General features: G+C 39.2%; 1 protein-coding gene and 1 pseudogene across 8 annotated transcripts in view; both read left to right on the top strand.

Moving 5' to 3' along the window:
• The first annotated feature begins 1,258 nt into the window (after positions 1–1,258).
• The window catches only part of supt20 (SPT20 homolog, SAGA complex component), a 62,704-nt gene continuing 43,359 nt past the window's right edge, over positions 1,259–20,603 (top strand). For all 8 annotated transcript variants that reach the window (XM_063054353.1, XM_063054352.1, XM_063054358.1 and 5 more), the window contains exons 1-9: positions 1,259–1,411; positions 5,675–5,761; positions 9,134–9,169; positions 9,276–9,334; positions 9,420–9,486; positions 11,538–11,664; positions 11,905–12,008; positions 16,166–16,282; positions 18,656–18,709. In XM_063054353.1, the coding sequence (XP_062910423.1) occupies positions 5,759–5,761; positions 9,134–9,169; positions 9,276–9,334; positions 9,420–9,486; positions 11,538–11,664; positions 11,905–12,008; positions 16,166–16,282; positions 18,656–18,709 (567 nt within the window). In that variant the 5' untranslated portion in view covers positions 1,259–1,411; positions 5,675–5,758. The remainder of the gene's footprint in view (positions 1,412–5,674; positions 5,762–9,133; positions 9,170–9,275; positions 9,335–9,419; positions 9,487–11,537; positions 11,665–11,904; positions 12,009–16,165; positions 16,283–18,655; positions 18,710–20,603) is intronic.
• Positions 3,686–3,792, top strand: LOC134349988 (U2 spliceosomal RNA; annotated as a pseudogene).

Below are 20,603 nucleotides of genomic sequence, written 5' to 3'. Positions count from 1 at the left end.
GCAGCATCTATGGAAGAGTACAGTCGATGTTTCAGGTCAAAACCAGCATCGACTGTACCCTTTTCCATAGATGCCGCCTGGCCAGCTGAGTTCCTCCAGCATTTTGTGTGTGTCCCTCATGAGGAATTGAGGATATTAAAAAAATCATTTTGAACCTATGTAACCTCTGGCTAAAAGAATAATTGGGACTGAATAGGAATTTTTGAACTGAAGTAAACTCTGTCTTCAGCAGTCAGCTAAAACAGGCTCATTACCAGTTCTCCCTGGCTTTCAGAGAGACATTGAGAGTTTGATAACATTGTACATTGCACCCTCGTTTGAGTAGGGGGAGGAGGACTCACCGATAAGGACAGGAAGGAACATCCATCTGTAATTAAGTCAGGCCCTAGCAAAGGGAATAACTGATAAGGACTGGACAGCACATCCATCTGTAATTAAGCCTTGATTTAGCAGACTCTCTTATCTGTAACTAAGTTTCCACCAACAGACTTGGGCGTACCAGTTCAAATAACATCTTGCAATAGTAATGTATGGAGCTTACTATGTATAAATAACCTGAGGGAGCGGGCCCAGTTGTCAGATGGTGGCAGTACTTAACGTGCCTTCCCTTTGACAACTGGGTCTCAAACCCCTGCAGGAGGGTGCTCAATAAACTGCTGTAACTATAGGAGGTTGATCTCCCGAGTTTTATTCAGATTCAACACTCAGGTTCCAACCTCTCTCCTCTCACCTTAAACCTAGACCTCTAGTTCTTGATTCCCTAACCCGGAAAAAAACTGCGAGCACTCACCCCATCTATGCCTCTTCAGATTATATACGCATCTATAAGATGGCACTTCATTATACTATACAGCTCTCATTAGCCCTCATTCCCCTATACCCCAAATGAAAATCTGCACAACCTCTGTCCATAACTCAGTCACTCGAGTCCCGGTAACATTAACGTAAATTTCCTCTGCACTCCTTCCACCTTAATGGCATCTTGCTTAACAGCAGGGTGACCAATATACTGAACTAACATATGATGGCTAATTAGCGCCCCCCCCCCATCCTCCACCTATCATAGCTCCATAAACTTTCTACAATGTTATTTCGTTGCTTTTAGTATTCAGAAGCACCGTGTTGACTGGTCGAGTTTTGTCAGGGGCAGTCTGGCGCTTCGTCTCCCAGTGCTGTACCGGACAGGTACTCCGTCTGCCCGGCCCCGGCCCCGGCTTCCTGCGCCCGCCCGGGCTCCGCCTCCAGACCGGAAGTTTGGTCCCACGGGCGGAAAATGGCCGCCCGGAGGCTGGCGGGCTACTAAACCGGCTAACGGCTTCGGATTTAAATATTTGCAAACTACAAACAAAGAAAGAGCGAGCAGCTAAGAGCTCCAAATCTCCGCAAATAGCCGGCGATGGCACGGGAACCGGCAAGTCAGCTTTTTGCAGCTATTGTGGTGTGTGTGTGTGTGCTGGGACGGTGGGTGGGTGGCCGAGGCGCGGGGGTCCGGCGCTGTTGCACTAGCGTTGGTTGTCCCCTCAGTACCATTGCACCGGATCCTGGGCGGTGGCTTGTGGGCGCCTCTGATCGAGGTTATAATTCTGAGTGATCTGACCTGTCTGGGAGAGGCGGCCGAATCCTCCACCCGGTTCTACAGGTCGAAGTGGGTGGAAACGCTTCATCAGGTCTTATCGGCCTCCGCTGGTGCAGAGGGCACATAAACTAGTTGCTGACAGTTCTCATGAGGGTACATGTACACACACCACACTACAGAAACGTCCTCTGCTTGTAAGATTGTTATTGAATTAATGTACCGATAGTTTCCGCATTACACCTGAATAGTCAACCCTTTTGAGAAATTGAGACTTTTGGGATGGGGTAGGGAAAACAACATGCTGTTTATCCCGCTGAGTTTCCTCAATGCCTTTTGTCTGCTCCAGATTCCAGCATGTGCAATCTCTTGTGTCTTCGTGGACAGGAATGTTGTGGTCACAGAATGGGCCCAGTCAGGAAAGGAACTACCAAGTATTTTGCCCCTCAGAAAGTCTGGGACTTGACCACAAGCTCAACCAAACTGAGCTCTGAAATTATCTGGCGATCGCGTGTTGTTGCATCGTATCTAAGAGTTTGAGAATGCTATTGAGCAAGTTGCTGTGAAAGAGACTAATTTCATAAAAATAGAAGTAATTCGTTTGGGTTATAAGTTGTAAAAAAAAATTACTTCCTTCTGGCTGAAGAACTTTTTAAAACGCAAACAACAGGAATTCTGCAGATGCTGGAAGTTCAAGCAACACAAATCAAAGTTGCTGGTGAACGCAAAGGGTCTCGGCCTGAAACGTCGACTGTACCTCTTCCTAGAGATGCTGCCTGGCATGCTGCGTTCACCAGCAACTTTGATGTGTGTTGTGTGAAGAACTTTTTAATCTCTTTCCTGAATTGCTATTTTTTGAGACTCTGACACTCTTAGTTGTAAATTCACTATTCAGTGGAAAGATCCTTTCATAATATCCTAGCAAGCCCTGTAAGAATTTTGTATGTTTCAGTGTGATCACCTTTTGTGTACTAAGAATATAGACACACTGAGCTGAATTTCTTCTCGTACCAGAATCCTTCCGATTGAAGAATCAGTCCACTGTTCTGTTGATATACTTGTTCTAGTCACAGGGTTGCTATACTTCAGCTTTATTGTTTTAAAATTTCTTGAGTTTCCAAATAAATTAATTATTTAATAATTTCAAGTAGATCTAAATAATTTAAAGACATGAGTAATAAAATATCTTTACTTTCAAAGACATTTAGGAAGAGTTCCATTGCCATACTTCCTGCTATTGACAACTCACCAAAGTGTAAAATTGCCTGAGTATTATGCTGAGTTTTATTCACTTCTTGGGACCCATATCTGGTATGGCAGGGAGTGGGGTGGGGGGGGGGGGAGGTGCTGCTGCACAAGATCGAAGTAAGCTGCAGATAGTTGTAAATTTAGTCAGCTCCATCATGAGCACTAGCCTTTATAGTGTCCAGAACATCTTCAAGGAGAGATGCCTCAAAAAGGCAGCATCCATCATTAAGGACCTCCTTCACCCAAGACATGCACTCTTCTCATTGCCAACATCAAAAAGGAGGTGCAAAAGCCTGAAGACACACACTCAGCTATCCAGGAACAGCTTCTTCCCTTCTGCCATCCAATTTCTGAATGGACATTGAACCTATGAACTGTACCTCACTATTGTTTCTATTTTTTGCACTAATTTAATTTAACTAATATATATTTTACTGTAATTCAGTTTTTTTCACTATTATTATGTATTGTGTTGTACTGTTGCCACAAAGTTAACACAAATCATGACATATGCTGGTGATATTAAGCCTGATACTGATTCTGTTGGATGCAGAGGGGAGGTTCAGCCCTCTGCATCCAACTTAAGTACAAGGGGAAAGATTTAAAGGGGACTTGAGGGGCAACTTCTTCATGCAAGTGGTACTATGTATATGGAAAAGTAAAGTAAAATTTGTTGACAGAGTACGCACATGTCACCACATACAACCCTGAGATTCTTTTTCCTGCAGGCATACTTAGCAAATCTATAGAACAGTAACTGTAAACAGGATCAATGAACAACAAACTGTGCAAATGCAAATATAAATAGCAATGAATAATGAGTATGAAATAACATGAAATGGAAGAGCATAAAATAACAAAGTAGAAGCTTCTCGGCCTTTTGGCTAAGATCAAGTGTAGTATCTGTTCTTATCAGTTTAATAACTAAGTAGAGAGTCCTTAAAGTGAGACCATCGGTTGTGGGAACACCAGAAATAGAATGAGTGTAGGTATCCTCTTTTGTTCAAGAGCCTGATGGTTGAGGGGTAGTAACTGATCTTGAAGCTGATGGTGCGAGTCCTGAGGCACTTGTACCTTCTACCTGATGGCTAGAAAAGCCATACCTAGAAAAGAGCATGGCCTTGGTGATGAAGATCTTTGATGATAGATGTTGCTTTCCTACAGCAATGTTTCAAGTGGATGTGCTTAATGGTTGGGAGGGTTTTACCCGTAATGTACCAGGCCGAATCCACTACCTTTTGTAGGATTTCCTGCTCAAAAACATTGGTGTTCCCATACCAGACCGTAATGCAGCCAGTCCGCACATTTTCCACCAATACATCTAAAAAAGTTTGTCAAGATTTTTGATGATATGCCGGATCTCTGCAGACTATTGAAGAACCATCGTGCTTTCTTTGCAATTATATTTAGATGATGGGTCTGGGGCAGGTCCTCTGAGATAGTGACACCCAGGAATTTAAAGTTTCTGACCCGCACCACCTCTGATCCTCTGGGGATTACTGGCTCATGGACCTCTGGTTTCACTCTCCTGGTCTATGAGAGGAAATGGCAGAGGAAGGCATAATAACAATATCTAAAAGAAATTTAGACAGATGCAGGTGAAATATGGGCAAAATGGACTCACTTAGATGGGCACCTTGGTTTCGTGGATGAGTTGGTCCAAAAGGCTCGATTCAATGCTGTCTTCTTACATGCTTGATGTTGGGTGAATAAAGTGTTCAGAGAAAGACTAGAAATCAGGAAGTTGTACATGTCATGGCAGGGGGGGAAACTGCACTAAACAGACTGCATTACTGTGAAATTGATGAGAAATTTGGAAGATACTATGAGGAATAGAAGTGGAAAGCAGGAGTATACCATTTGGTCCCTCACACCTGCTGCCACGTTCAATTAGCAGGATGGCACAGTTAATAGAGCTGATACCTCACAGTTACAGCGACTGGAAATCAATCCTGACTGTTGCTAAGTTGGTGTTCCATAAATTCCAATTTTATACACCAAGTACTTTAAATTTCTTATCAATTAGCTATACATGCTTTCAGGAAATGATAATCCTGCACTTTTCAAATTTGATAAATGTATTGACAAGCAGGAGGTGGGGGGGTGTTGATATGCTTTACATTTGTGTCCAAATCTGACCTTGAGGAACCGTAATTCAGTTCAACGTAAATCTAAGAAAGCATGTTTACTATGACAAAATATTCTGTATGTACTGATATACTTGAGTGGTTTAAAAGGAGGAAGTGGAGGAATATTGGTGAGAGTAGTGTGATACAGATACTGAGTGTTCAGTTAAAAGGCAAGGACAGTTAAATGACAACATGAATGATAATACAAAATCTTTATAGGTGGATGAATTTGAGTAGAAATCCATCCTTTGGAAGCATCTCTAATCCCCATTAGCTTTATTTTCTTTTACCAGAATTTTTTGTTGTGGCTCTCAGAAAAATGTGGCTTAATTCCAAGGTTCTTTAAGCTTGTCATAGCCGGGCAAGTAGTAGGGTTGGGCTCCCACTACCTATTAAATGTTCCCAATGACATGTAGCCTCTGATTACCAAGTCCAGCTCCTGGCTTTCGTGTGGCTTACCCGCTAAGCACAGCGGAACGGTTTCTACTGACAGCAGGGGCAAAGGGGGGTTACCGGCACCTTAAAACCAGTCACATCAGGCAGATGGAGCTCATTGGCCATGGTTGGCAGCTTCTAGGAGAAGGAAAACTCTGATTTCAAACCTCCACTACCTTGTGGCTGCACCCACTCATCAGGAAGGGTTTGGAATTAAATCTTGAGGAAAAATAGAGTCAATTATTGATACTTTGTGAACGTGCTGCTAAATTAAGTTTGTTTTCAACAGAATTCAAGATCCTTTGGAGAAACATGATTTTCTGTCTGTATTCACAACTTCTCTCCTAATACCCAAGGCCCAATTTCCTTCACAATGGTGAGTTTTGTTCCAGCAAAGAAACTTTATTGTTAACCACTGAATTGAAATAGCTGCTAATTAGTTCCTCTTTCAAAAAAAAACTTACATATACTGTAAATTGACTTTAGTAAGGAATTATATTGATATAAACATTTCAAGAACTATACTTAATTCATCAATTAATTTTGAAATAGTGTCATTCCTTAATTAGAATAGTCAATAAAGTATACTACTAAAAGCAGAATTAATATCTGATCTTAAAATTTAACGTTTAGCTACTAGTTTATTTTGCATGGGCAGTGCTACTTAAACTGGGAACTGACATGAGCTGTACGTGCAGTAAAAAAGTAGTGTATGCTGGAACTTTGTAACAAAAGTTTGAAATCTGAGAAATACTGTTTCGATCAATGAATACCAGAGAAGTCATTGGTTTGCTAAGTTAAACTTGTTTTTGATATTCTTTCATCTGCTGATTTGAATATAGGATTTTATACACCAATTTCAGGTAAAGGTATGCATTTTAAGCAAAATCATTCCTGGAAGTAGCTCCTTTGCCCAAACGGTTTGCTGCTGGGGCTCTCCCTCCCAATACTGTCCACAGTAACGCTATCCACAAACTGCCTGCTTGCACATTTACTGACTGTGCTCTCCTCTGCCTTTCCATAAACCAGGGGTCCCCAACCTTTTTTGCACCGCGGACTGGTTTAATATTGACTATATTCTTGCGGACCGGCCGACCGGTGGGGGGGGGGAGGGTGTTCAGGTAGGGTTAATCTCACCTCAACATGTCTTTTACAGTTAGGGTTGCCAACTTCCTCACTCACAAATAAGGGACAAAAGTAGCAGTCAAATACGGGACAGTGTTTACCCCGAGAAAGACTACATGACCATGAAGCCTTGTGCGGGCACCTATGTGCGCATGCGTGACTTGCATATGTGTGACATGCACATGCACGTACGTGCCGATTTTTTTCCACAAATCGGTTGTGACTTGATCTTCCCGACTACACTGTGCATACATTATTTCTGCTTTTATTATATGTTGGAGTTATTTTAGGTTTTATGTGTTACAGTATTTGGAATGATTTGGTAGGTTATTTTTTGGGTCTGGGAACACTCAAAAATTTTTCCCATGTAAATTAATGGTAGTTGCTTCTGTGCTTCATCCATTTCGGCACGAAAGGTTTCATAGGAACGCTCTACATTTCTGGGGAAATACGGGACAAGGGCGGTCCCATATGGAACAAACCAATTTAGCCCAATATACGGGATGTCCCGGCAATACAGGACAGTTGGCAACCCTATGTCCAAGTTCAACAGTGCGTGACAGGGAATGAGGAAAGGTGCAGCTGACACATGCTTTGCGGCCCGGTGGTTGGGACCCACTGCCATAAACTGTATCAAACAATCCACTCCCACGGTATTCTGAGACAGGTTGTCTTTTCTTCAAGCTGGATAAATGGCAACTTTATTAGATATTAAGACTAATGTCATTACAAATTCTGCACTTTAGCTTCTATCTCCTCCAGCTACTCTGGCTGAACCTTGGAAACCTATTTAACAGAAGCAATACTGAAACTATTAGAAACATAGAAACATAGAAAATAGGTGCAGGAGTAGGCCATTCGGCCCTTCGAGCCTGTACCGCCATTCAGTATGATCATGGCTGATCTTCCAACTCAGAACCCTGTACCAGCCTTCCCTTCATACCCCCTGATCCCTTTAGCCACAAGGGCCATATCTAACTCCCTCTTAAATATAGCCAATGAACTGACCTCAACTGTTTCCTGTGGCAGAGAATTCCACAGATTCACCACACTCGGTGTGAAGGAGTTTTTCCTGATCTCGGTCCTAAAAGGCTTTCCCTTTATCCTCAAACTGTGACCCCTTGTTCTGGACTTCCCCAACATCGGGAACAATCTTCCTGCATCTAGCCTGTCCAATCCCTTTAGGATTTTATACGTTTCAATAAGATCCCCCCTCAATCTTCTAAATTCCAACGAGTATAATCCTAGTCGATCCAGTCTTTCATCATATGAAAGTCCTGCCATCCCAGGAATCAATCTGGTGAACCTTCTTTGTACCCCCTCTATGGCAAGGATGTCTTTCCTCAGATTAGGGGACCAAAACTGCACACAATACTCCAGGTGTGGTCTCACCAAGGCCTTGTACAACTGTAGTAGTACCTCCCTGCTCCTGTACTCGAATCCTCTTGCTATGAATGCCAGCATACCATTCGCCTTTTTCACCGCCTGCTGTATCTGCATGCCCACTTTCAATGACTGGTGTATAATGACACCCAGGTCTCGTTGCACCTCCCCTTTTCCTAATCAGCCACCACTCAAATAATAATCTGTTTTCCTGTTTTTGCCACCAAAGTGGATAACCTCACATTTATCCACATTAAATTGCATCTGCCATGAATTTGCCCACTCACCTAACCTATCCAAGTCACCCTGCATCCTCTTAGCATCCTCCTCACAGCTAGCACTGCCGCCTAGCTTCGTGTCATCCGCAAACTTGGAGATGCTGCATTTAATTCCACCTACTTCCAGTTCGATAACACTTTCTACCTGTACCATGTCAGCTCATTAATCTTCCCTACCAGTGTTGCTTTTGCACTAAATTGCTCCACTGATGCAACAGCTGCCTATTTTGTACTTTCTTCAATTTTGTCCAGCATTTTCCTTACTTAAAAGTCTTTAACCAAACCTTTGATCATCCAAAACAATATCCAGTTTGTGTCCCCTTTGATTAGATAAATTTATGAGTGCATCTGTTTCGGCCTTGTTATATTTGCACTTGTTGATAAAATATCTGTTTTCGGTCAAGGCCGTAAGTTAGCACATTGAAGGACTTGTTGCAACCTTGTAGTTTCATACTGTGAATTTGGTTCTTAATTCTTAAACTAGCCTTAAATTACAGAAGGCAAGGAATGTAATTAAAATGTTAAATAATAATCCTAATGTTTATGATTTTTGCTTTTAGTTGTACATTCCAATTTGGTGCTGATGAAAATAAGAATAATCTAGTTTCAAATGATGACACTTATTTTGCTTCAAGATATAATTTGGTAATGGAATAGAAACAATTCTTTTTACTGAAGGCAGTGGATCACTTGAAAAATTGTGCCTGCTCATATTCAGAAGAATCCTTGTGGAGGAAAACAATATACACAAGAAATTCTTGTGAATTTCTGGAGAACTTAATTCTTCAAATTCTTTTTCCCTTAAGATAATGTATCCGTTATTTGGATAGACAATAATTTGGCATACCCTATATCAGACAGTAGACAATTTGAGAAAGAAAGGATTTTCAGAACTGATGACAGTGGATTTCAGGTTGCCTTGCTTCTCTAGAATTTCTTAGTAAAAATGTCTTTTTTTGCAGTATCACGCTTTGGAATATGCATTGGACCGTGCAGAGGTGAGTTATTTACAGTAACTCAACTATTCTGCTGTGTATTATTATACTTTTGTTTAACCTGATCCAGTTATTGATTATAAACCATGATTTTTTAAAAATTTTTTAGTATATAATTGGATGTGCCCGGCAGCGACCTCCAAAAAGAAGGCATTCATCAAGTGGAAGGTAGTATTTTATAATAAAAATATTTTAAAAATGTTTTTGACTTACAAAATTGAAATAACTGAACTTTTAAAATGTGTTACTTTAGGAAATCTGTACATCAGAAACTATATGATTTGTACATGGAAGAATGTGAAAAAGAGCCAGAGCTGAAGGTATTCATAATACATGCACCATTTATGGTTCCTCAATCATGGTTTTGCTTCAAATTTTTCATAAAGAAATTATAGAACCATCAAAAATATGTTTTAATTTAGCATTTTTGTCAGACATGAATGAAAGTTTTGTAAATACTTGAATGGTAGAGGAAAGTTTTAGTTCTGTAGTATTTGTTTCTGTACAAAATGGTAAATATAAATGAATTGAGGCAGCATGCTTTATAATGTTAATGACCCAAGTTCAATTCCCGCTGTTCCCGTTCTTCCCATGATCACGTGGGTTTCTTCAGGGTGCTCCAGTTTCCTCCTACATTCCAAAGACATGGGTTAGTAGGTTAACTGGTCTGATGAGTGTAACTGGGTGGCAAGGGCTTGTGGGGCCGGAAAAGCCTATTATGTACTGCATCTCTAAATTAAGAGAAAAATATTAAATCATTAAATGCTTGTATCTTTAAAAATATCAGAAATCTTGAAAATTCATTTCTTTCTAAGTTGAATAAGATAAACTTGGAATATGCTGTGATCAAGCTGAATTCCTGAGTTAGCTGAAGTCAACTGCTGGATCCTATTAATTGACCATAAAACCATTACAACAGCAGTGCTAAAATTCGGGCCCCTGATAGTATTTGAAATCTTCCATGCAAAGAATTTGTGGACTCTGAAATAATGATAGCTTTCATTAAGAGCTTACATTCTAAAATGAGTTTGTATAGAGTAGACCTTCTTGACAGTGGAAGATTGAAGTTTGATTTAGTAGGATTTTTTTAAAAAGATGATTAAAGCTTTTGATGTTTGAATAGAGATATCCTATTTTATCTGACAGTGGAGTACAAGTTGGGGGCAAAACAGAAATGAGGTTTGATTTATCTGAGGTAATGACACGGCATTTTACACAAAGAACAGTGAAAATCTGTTAAAGCCACTGAACTTGTAAATTTCAAAACTGCGGCTTGCAGGTTTTCACCGGGCAAGGATATATTGAATATAGAATTAAGGTGAAGAATATTGTAGAGATAGATGGGCAGGTGCAAATCAGCTTTGGTGTAGTTGAATGCTGAAACAGAGTTGAGATTCTGAATGATTGATTCATGTTCCGTATCAAGGCTCACAAATGAAAAGCTAATTTGGCCAACTGTTTACAGAAAAATGCCTTGCAAGGTGTTTAAGAGGGGAATTGGGAGAGAAAATTCAGAGGGGAAAAAAAAGAACAAGCAGCAGAATTACTTAAGTAATATGATAATTAAACATTATTACATGTTATTTTAATGTCCTTGATTTAACCTGATGTTAGTAGTAATATAATCATAAAATAAGGGAAAATCTGCAGATGCTGGAAATCCAGGCAACACATACAAAATGCTGGAGGAACTCAGCAGGCCAAGCAACATCTATGGAAAAAGAACAGTCAATGTTTTGGGCCGAAACCCTTCGGCAGGACTGGAGAAAAAAAGCTGAGGAGTAGGTTTGAAAGGTGGGGGGGAGGGGAGAGAGAAATGCCAGGCAATAGGTGAAACTTGGAGGTGGAGGAGTGAAGCAAAGAGCTAGGAAATTGGAGGAACAACACCTTGGATTTCGCTTGAGCAGCCTCCAAACTGATGGCATGAACATCGATTTCTCAAACTTCCAGTAATGTATCCCTCCCCTTCACCATTTCCCATACCCTTGTTCTTCTCTCATGTTATCGCCTTGCCTGCCCATTGCCTCCCTCTGGTGTTCCTCCCCTCCCCCTTTTTTCTTTCTTCCATGGCCTTCTGTCTCTTTCACCAATCAACTTCCTAGCTCTTTGCTTCATCCCTCCCCCTCCAAGTTTCATCTATCGCCTGGTGTTTCTCTCTCCCCTCCTCACACCTTTCAAATCTACTCCTCAGCTTTTTTCTCCAGTCCTGCCGAAGGGTTTCAGATGAGTGTCTTTTGTTCTATAGATGCTTTTGGTCTGAAGAGTTTATCCAGCATTTTGTGTGGTTGTTCTGTAAGTAGTAATATACAACTATAATCTTCAAATGGAATTTTATATTTGTTTATGATCTGGATTTCTGATTAATTTTCAGAAATTAAGGCGAAATGTCAACCTGCTGGAAAAACTTGTAATGCAGGAAAGAGTGTCATGTCTTGTGGTAAATTTATATCCAGGAAATGAAGGCTATTCACTGATGCTTCGGGGGAAAAATGGTTCAGGTACCACTGATTAACTATTTTTGGTTGTTAATTATATGTGATGAATAAATTATCCCTAGAGAAATTATCCATGCAATGTTAGTACTATGTTTCTTCTGAATAGATAAAATATTAGCATGCACTTGGTTGATGAAAGATGAAAGCGTTGACTGCACAGGTTTCTAAAATGTGAGCTGCATATACTTTGAAGATTAGCGTGTTAATATCTTATTAATTTGGTATTTGTAAAAAAAAATTCAGATTCAGAAACAATCCGTTTGCCTTATGAAGAGGGAGAACTGCTGGAATACTTGGATGCAGAAGAGCTTCCACCAATTCTTGTAGATCTTTTGGAAAAATCTCAGGTGAGATAAATTGTATAAGAGTAGGAACTACGTATTCAAAGTAATTCCAGTAGAATTGTAAATGGGAGAGGTATTCCAAGGCTGTCCCTTTATCACTGCACAAAAATTGACCGAGATTTTACAGAGCAGCAATGCCATAGTGCTTATTGAAGAAGGTGAGCTTATGCACAGACTAACAGGAATTCTGCAGATGCTGGAAATTCAAGCAACATACATCAGAGTTGCTGGTGAACGCAGCAGGCCAAGCAGCATCTGTAGGAAGAGGTGCAGTCGACGTTTCAGGCCGAGACCCTTCGTCAGGACCTGACGAAGGGTCTCGGCCTGAAACGTCGACTGCACCTCTTCCTACAGATGCTTTTATGCACAGACTTTTGCTTTTCCAAGATTGATTGTAACAAAGATTGGATCATACATGAAGCTAAGAGTTAAAAAAAATACATGAAATACATGTTTAAAAATCAAATATTTTTATTTTGTAATTTGAATTACATTTAGAGCATAGAGAAGTACAACACAGGAATGAGCCCTTTGGCCCACAATGTTGTGCCAAACTAATTAAATTTGACATTTTTGGCAGAGAGCAGTAGAAAGGTTATGAATCAATATTTGTGGCATAGTATATCATTCAGTTCAATTAGATATCACTCAATAGTGTAACACTTTTGGGTATATCATTTTGCACCAAGAATAGTTTGTAAATATCAACTGTTTTTCTATGCAATTGTGGGAGGCTGAGCCAGGCCACTGTAAGAATTTCCATTGGATACTTGTGTGCTTGGATGTCTAGTATTCATTATCTTACAAATTTAATCCTCTAAGCAATCTGCCATTGACGCTAAAACTGATGAGTAAGGGGCATCAAAAGTTTAAAATTTGTTGAAAATCTAATGCTATCACTGGTATTTTAAGGAGAGCCACTATCCACAAAGTTCCACTTTATGCTGATATCTATTGCTCTTTATTTCTAATGTTGAGACTTTGTTATCCCATGCGCTTTCTTTATTCTCCTGTTTTAGCCAGTTCTCAGGTTATAAACTGAATTTACATAAGAGTGAACTTTTTCCTTTGAATAATTGGATATTAACTCATTCTAACCTTCCTCTTAAAATTGTATGAAACCAATTTACTTACTTAGGTATAACAACTACTAAAAATTATAAGTGCTTATGTAAAGAAAATTTTCTTACCCTATTGAATTATGTAAAAAGGACACTATCAAATTGGTCGCCTCTTTCGCTATCATTGATTGGTTGAATTAATTCTATTAAAATGAATATTTTACCTAAATTTATATATCTTTTTCGGGCATTACCTGTTTTGTCCCTAAATCTTTTTTTGATTCTCTTGATTCTATTATATCATCCTATATATGGAAAAATAAGCATTCTAGACTAAACAAAATTCATCTTCAGAAAGCTAAAAAGAATGGAGGGCTAGCTTTACCAGACTTTAGGTTTTATTATTGGGCAGTTAATATACGTAATCTTACTTTTTGGTTATGTTACATTAATCATGACGATTGGCTGATGTGGGTTTCTTTAGAAGCTAACTCTGTTAATAAATTTTCTATTATTTCTCTTCTTGGATCCTCACTTCCTTTATCCCTGAGTAAGTTAACTGACAATTTGGTAGTTAAACATACTATGACAATTTGGGGACAATTCCTAAAATACTTCGACTTGTTGAGATTTTCTCTTTCAAATCCCATTTTTTAAAATCTTCTATGATAGATGTGGCTTTTAAAGAATGGGATAGATTAGGTATTAAATGCTTCCAGGACTTGTTTCTGGAGGGAAGTCTCTTTTCGTTTGAGCAACCGTCAGCCGAATATAGCTTACCCAAAACTCACTGTTTTCGATACCTACAAATAAGGTACTTCTTACGGTCTCAAACATGTACATTTCCTAAAAGTCCTGATAAGAATCTACTAGATGTAATTTTTAATTTGAAACCTTTTTATAATGGATCTATATCTAATATTTATAATACGTTGCTGGGAATGAGAAGTGTTCCTTTAAATAAAATTAAAAATCTTTGGGAACTAGACTTACAGACTTCAATTTCTGAGGAAATTTGGAATGAAATTTTTTAATTGGTTAACACTTCATCGTTATGCGCTCATCACTCTCTCCTACAGTTTAAAGTGGTCCATAGGGCCCACATGACCAAGGATAAGTTGTCTCGCTTTTACTTGGATATATCTCCTTATTGTGATAAATGTAATAATGGAGAAGCTTCACTCATTCATATGTTTTGGACATGCCCGAGTCTTGAAAAATATTGGAAAGAAGTATTTCAAACCTTCTCAGTACTTTTTAAAGTAAATTTTAAGCCTAATCCTTTGACTGCTTTATTTAGTATTGTTGGAGGAAAGGATATTATTTTGGAGAAATCTGATTTGCACATTTTGGCTTTTATTTCTCTTATGGCTAGGAGGGCGCTCTTGCTTAAATGGAAAGATGTGGTCCCGCCCACTCACGTTCAAATGCTGCGTGATGTGATGTCATGTTTAAATTTAGAGAAGATTCGGTGTTCAATTTCTGAAGCTAATCAAGACTTTCAAACATTGTGGGGACCTTTTTTGAACTATTTTCAAAACCTTTGATTTGCCGTTAAAGCACAGATGATGGCTAATAATATAAGCAACATACATCAAAGTTGCTGGTGAACGCAGCAGGCCAGGCAGCATCTATAGGAAGAAGCGCAGTCGACGTTTCAGGCCGAGACCCTTCGTCAGGACTAACTGAAGGAAGAGTGAGTAAGGATCCCTTACTCACTCTTCCTTCAGTTAGTCCTGACGAAGGGTCTCGGCCTGAAACGTCGACTGCGCTTCTTCCTATAGATGCTGCCTGGCCTGCTGCGTTCACCAGCAACTTTGATGTATGTTGCTTGAATTTCCAGCATCTGCAGAATTCCTGTTGTTTGTGGCTAATAATATATATGTTTTTCTTTTTTCTTCTTTACTAATCAGCTTCAGTCTTGGTAGTGGGTTAGATTTTTTTCCATATAATAAATTTACTATATTTCAATATTATGAATTAATGAATTTGTATGAATATAGAGTAAGGAGTTTGTATGTGTGATTCAGTATAACGTACTTGATATATTTTTTTCTTGAACTCTGTATTCTCCTATGTAGAAAATTAATAAAAATATTGAAAAGAAAAGTTTAAAATTTGAATCTGCACTCAGTGGCTGCTTTATTAGGTAGAGCGTGGAACCCGGTGTGGTCTTCTGCTGCTTTAGCCCAGCCAGTTCAAGATTTGATGTGTTGTGCTTTCAGAGATGCTCTTCTGCACACCATTATTATAACACCTGGTTATTTGAGTTACTGTCACCTTGAACCAGTCTGGCCATTATCCTCTGACCTCTCATTAACAAGGTGTTTTCACTCAGAAATGCCACTCATTGGATTTTTTAATTTATTTTTCACACCATTCTCTGTAACTTCTTGAGAATGTGTGTGAAAATCCCAGGAGGTCAGCAGTTTCTGAGATACTCAAAGCATCCTTCTGGCACCAACAATCATTCCAAGGTCAAAATCACTTGGATCACATTTCTTACCCATTCTGATGTTTGGCCTGAATAACAGCTGAGTCTCTTGACCATACTGTTATGCATTGAGTTGCTGTCACACGATTGGGTGCTTGGATATTTGCATTAACGAGCCAGTGTGTCTAATAAAGTAGCCACTGAGTATGTTGGTGTGGATCCTCAGCCAATCACCTAAGTACACTGATCAGTGGATAAAAGGACAGTGAAACTTTGATCAAAGTCATTGAGCAAAACTATCTGTTTAACTTGCATACAGCAGTCATCTTAATATTTTTAGGCTATTTAATGGCTGTTTCTCAAACCTGAAATCTGTACTCTTAGCAAGATGCTGATGTAGATAAGTTTTGGAGAAGCATGGCAAGTGGAAAACCAACTTCTTGATTTTCCTGTTTTTCTGCATATGTTTAGCACTGAGAGTTTGTGTTTGATTTCTGCACAGATGGTTTCCTCACTGTTAGTAGTGTAAAGGGGTTTCGACTTTTACGAGATCTGGACCACTAATTTAAATGGTGAATTGAGCAAACTCATTTCAATGTTATTCAGCATTACTTCAGGAACTCAATAAACTTAAAATTTTCATGAAGGTTTTGTTTCCCTTTTAGGTGAATATTTTTCACTGTGGATGCGTCATAGCTGAAGTACGAGATTATCGGCAATCTGGTCATATGAAAGCACTTACATACCAAAGTAGGCATGTTCTACTTCGGCCCACGATGCAGGTAATAAATTGTGGCTGTTAGAAGTTACATTCTCCCTTCCTTATATTCACCATTCCTCCTTCTCCCTCCCATCTTAGATGGCTCATATTCTCAAGAAAAATGATGTATTGACATTCCTGTCAAGGCTATTGAATGATCGAGATTGAAGCCCTTTTTAGCTTCCCTCTCTTTCTTTACCCACCATTCTTTATTTTGTTTTCCAGATACAGGTGGTCCCCGTTTTCCGAACGTTCACTTTATGACACCGCGCTGTCACGAAAGACCTACATTAGTTATCTGTTTTCGCTAATAGGAGGTGTTTTCACTGTTACAAAAAAAGGCAGCACACGCCTGAACAGCCAAGCTCCTCCCCCGGAACTGCATCCTAGCCATCATTGCTTAAACACGTGCTTTATCTCAATTTATTTTGTGTATCCGTTAGCAAGATGAGTTCTAAGGTATCCGAAAAGCCTAAAAGAGCTTGTAAGGGTGTTACACTTAGTGTAAAACTAGACATAATTAAGCATTTTGATCATGGTGAACGAAGTAAGGACATTGTCCACGCGTTGAACTTGCCTGCGTCCACCAGTCGCACTATTTGTATGCAGAGGGAAAGAATTTTGAAAGCTGCTGATGTTACTGTTGATTCTGCTCGTAGCAAAGTGGTCTCTCTTAGTCGGCATCCAATAATGGATAAAATGGAAAGTCTATTGCTTGAGTGGATTGATGGGTGTACAAAGCGTGGTGTTCCGTTAAGTTTTCTTATACTTAAGGGGAAATCAGTCAGTCTTTTTAATAAGCTGAAACAGAAAGCACTGGGTGATGGTGATGAAAGTGTTGCGAAAGTGGAATTTAAAGGTAGTCATGGGTGGGTTGACCAGTTTCTGAGGCGAGGGCAGCTTCATAGTTTAACGTTTACTGGAGAGAGTGCTTCGGCTGATACTGAAGCTGCCGAAAAGTTCCCAGCGGAACTGAAGAAAATAATTACAGAAGGTGGTTATTCGTATAAGCAATTGTTTAACTCTGATGAAACTGCAATTTATGGGAAAAAATTGCCGAGCAGGTCATTTATTTTGATAGAAGAAAAGCAGGCTAAGGGACACAAGGCATCGAAGGACAGATTTACCCTAATGCCTATTATTAACGCCACTGGTGATGCTGTCCTTAAGCCTCTACTAGTGTACCATTCAGAAAATCCGAGGGCACTTAAAGGCGTTGATAAGAAAACACTTCCCATTGTGTACCATTCACATCCAAGTGGTTGGAATACCCAAGTGCTTTTTTCTGAGTACATGAGTGGATACGTTAGTCCTTTTGTTGAAAAATACTGTAGAGAAAATAACCTCGATAATAGGTGTCTTGTGATTGTCAGTAATTGTGCTGCTCATCCACCTGGCTTTACCGAGTATGGTGGTAACATTCATGTTGCGTTCTTACCGCCGAATACGACATCTTTGCTGCAGCCGTGCGACCAAGGCCTAATAGCCACAATTAAACCTTACTATACGCAAAATGTGATGCGTTTTGTTGTAAGTACCATTGACAGAGAGGGCAACTCGGAAGCGTCTTTGCGAGAGATCTGGAAAGAATACAATATAAAATTGGCAATCGCCAACATTGGAGATGCTGTCGATAGGCTAACAATCTCAATGAGAAGTGGCGTTTGGAGGAAACTGTGTCCTGAAGCAGTGAACGATTTTAAAGGCTTCAAACTATCAACAATAAATATGGCAATAGTGAGTTTGGCTACTGTACATACATTATTTCTACTTTATATAGGCTGTGTATTTTTATGGGTTATTTGGTATGGTTTGGCAGCTTCATTGCTTAAAGGTTACTGGAGAGAGTGTTTCTGCTGAGAGCACTTGCGCCGTGTTTCTGCTGAGAGAGCTGCTGTGAGATTTTCGCTGTGCTAGACAGTGCAGAAAGGTATTTCTACTTTATATAGGCTGTGTATTTATCATATCATTCCTGCTTTTACTATATGTTACTGTTTTAGGTTTTATGTGTTATTTGGCATGATTTTGTAGGTTATTTTTTGGGTCTGGTCTGGGAACGCTCAAAAATTTTTTCCATATTAATAAATGGTAATTGCTTATTCACTTTACTACATTCCGGCTTACGAATCGTTTCATAGGAACGCTCTACCTTCGGATAACGGGGGAAACCTGTAACTAAATTTGTTTTTGTGTCCTGAAACTCCTCAGCCTAGCAAGATAAATCGTGACATTTCCTGTACTGATGTCTAATTGTTTTGAACATTATACTTTTTAAAAAGCTAAATTTGTAAAATAATTTACAGCTTTGAATATGCTTCTGAATGTAATAGCCTACCTTGTTCATCCGTTATAGAAACCTGTCTTTTAATTGTTATGACTTTATATTTTTCTGTAGAGTTTAATTTGTGATGTTCATGCAATAACGAGTGACAACCACAAATGGACACAGGTAAATTGCGCAATATTGCAGATCTAATAAATGGAAATTTTTTTATGTGAATCTAAGATCTATATTTCATTTCTACAGCTATTGTTTGGATTTAGTTTTGACTCAATACCAAAACAGACGATGTCATATGTTACAGTAATGAAGGTTAATTATTCCCCCAGCCCCTTCATTCTTTTTAGTCTATCAGTTTGTAGCTTTGTTGTTTTTAACTGCATTCTCCTCTAACATATCCAGCTGGGCAATACAGCACTTTTCTGGTTACTTTCAGATCTATCCAGTTGTTTTAGACAGTCATCCTTGATGCCTTATTTTCCTCCTTCTGCACTATCTTTATGATGCAGAACCATCTTTGGCCCCTCATATTTCTCATCTCTATCATGTTCTCAGCAACATCCTTCAAAGACAGTCCATCACCTTCATGATGTACACCATCACTACTTCAAAGAATTTTACTGTCTCTAAACCTCTAAGCTGACATCCACTACTGGTTAAGCAGAAGTTTCTTCCAGTTTATTATTAAGCAAACCAAAACCATTGTCATGGGTTTCCACCAAAAACACTTGCTTTGCTTCCTTTCTCCACTGTGGCAACTCTTGTGTCTTACAGTGCTATTGTACATTTGCAAGAAAACATTTGTGAACCCTTTGCAATTACATGGTTTACTGCATTAATTACTCATAAAATGTGGTCTGATCTTCATCTAAGTCACAATAATAGGCAAACATAATCTGCCTAAACTGATAACACACAAACAATTGGACTGCTCGTCAATACTGAGTACACCGTTTAAACAATCACAGTCTAAGTTTAAAAAAGTATGTGAACCTCATCTCAACTGTGAAGCATAGTGGAAGGAGCATCATGGTTTGGGGCTGCTTTGCTGTCCTGTCTCAGGGCCTGGACAGCCTACAGTCATTGAGGGAACAGTGAATTCAAGATTGTATTAAGACTGTTGACAGGAAAATGTCAGGGTAGCAGTCCGTCATGTGAAGCTGAATAGAAGTTGGATGATGCAACAAGACAATGATCTGAAACACGAGAGTAAATCAATAACAGAATGATTTAAAAAAGAAGTAATTTTGTATTTTGGAGTGGCCAAGTCAGAGCTCAGACCTTAACCCAATTGCGATGCTGTGGCATGACCTGAAGAGGGCTGTTCATGCAAGATATCGCAGAAATACTGATGACCTGAAACAATTTTGTTTGGAGGAATGGTCTAAAATTCCTCCTTGCCGTTTTGCAAGTCAGCAGCTGCAGGAAATGTTTGGTGGAGGTTATTGCTGCTAAAGGAGATTCTACCAGTTATTAAATAGAAGGGTTCATGTACTTTTTCCAGCCTGGGCTATGAATGATTATCAGTGTGTTGAAAGGCATGAAAAGTGCAGTTGTTTGTGTATTATTAGTTTAGGGAGATTGTGTTTGTCTATTATTGGAAGATACAGTATTATTCCATAAAGAACAGACCACATATTATGAGTAATGCAGCAAACCAGGTAATTGCAAAAGGTTCACAAACTTTTTCTTGCAACTATATATTATTTGAACTGAATTCAGCTTCAAACCACATACCTTATATGTTTGCAAACTTCCAATTCAATTTTGATTACTTCACATTGACACCTTCAGCTACCTCCAAGATGTAGTGTGCTACCTCTAAACATCTTGCTCTGTGCTCCTTCCTGTTTTAAGGGATTCTCTAAAAGCTAATTTGTGTGTAGGCAATCTTGTCATTTTTACTTTTGGAATTGCTGTATAAATAAAAATTGTCATTGTAATGGGAAGAGAAATTACTGAACAATTTCAAACGTTTTCTGGTATTTAAAAAGCTACAGAAAAAGCATGAACCTTATAAGCCCGTGTGTGGCCTGTTCAACCATTTGATTACCAAAAATGA

Source organism: Mobula hypostoma, chromosome 7 (assembly GCF_963921235.1).
Source record: "Mobula hypostoma chromosome 7, sMobHyp1.1, whole genome shotgun sequence".
In the NCBI taxonomy this organism is placed as follows: Eukaryota; Metazoa; Chordata; class Chondrichthyes; order Myliobatiformes; family Myliobatidae; genus Mobula; species Mobula hypostoma.
The sequence above is the reverse complement of the archived record's forward strand: the minus strand, read 5'-3'. Positions and strand labels throughout refer to the sequence as shown.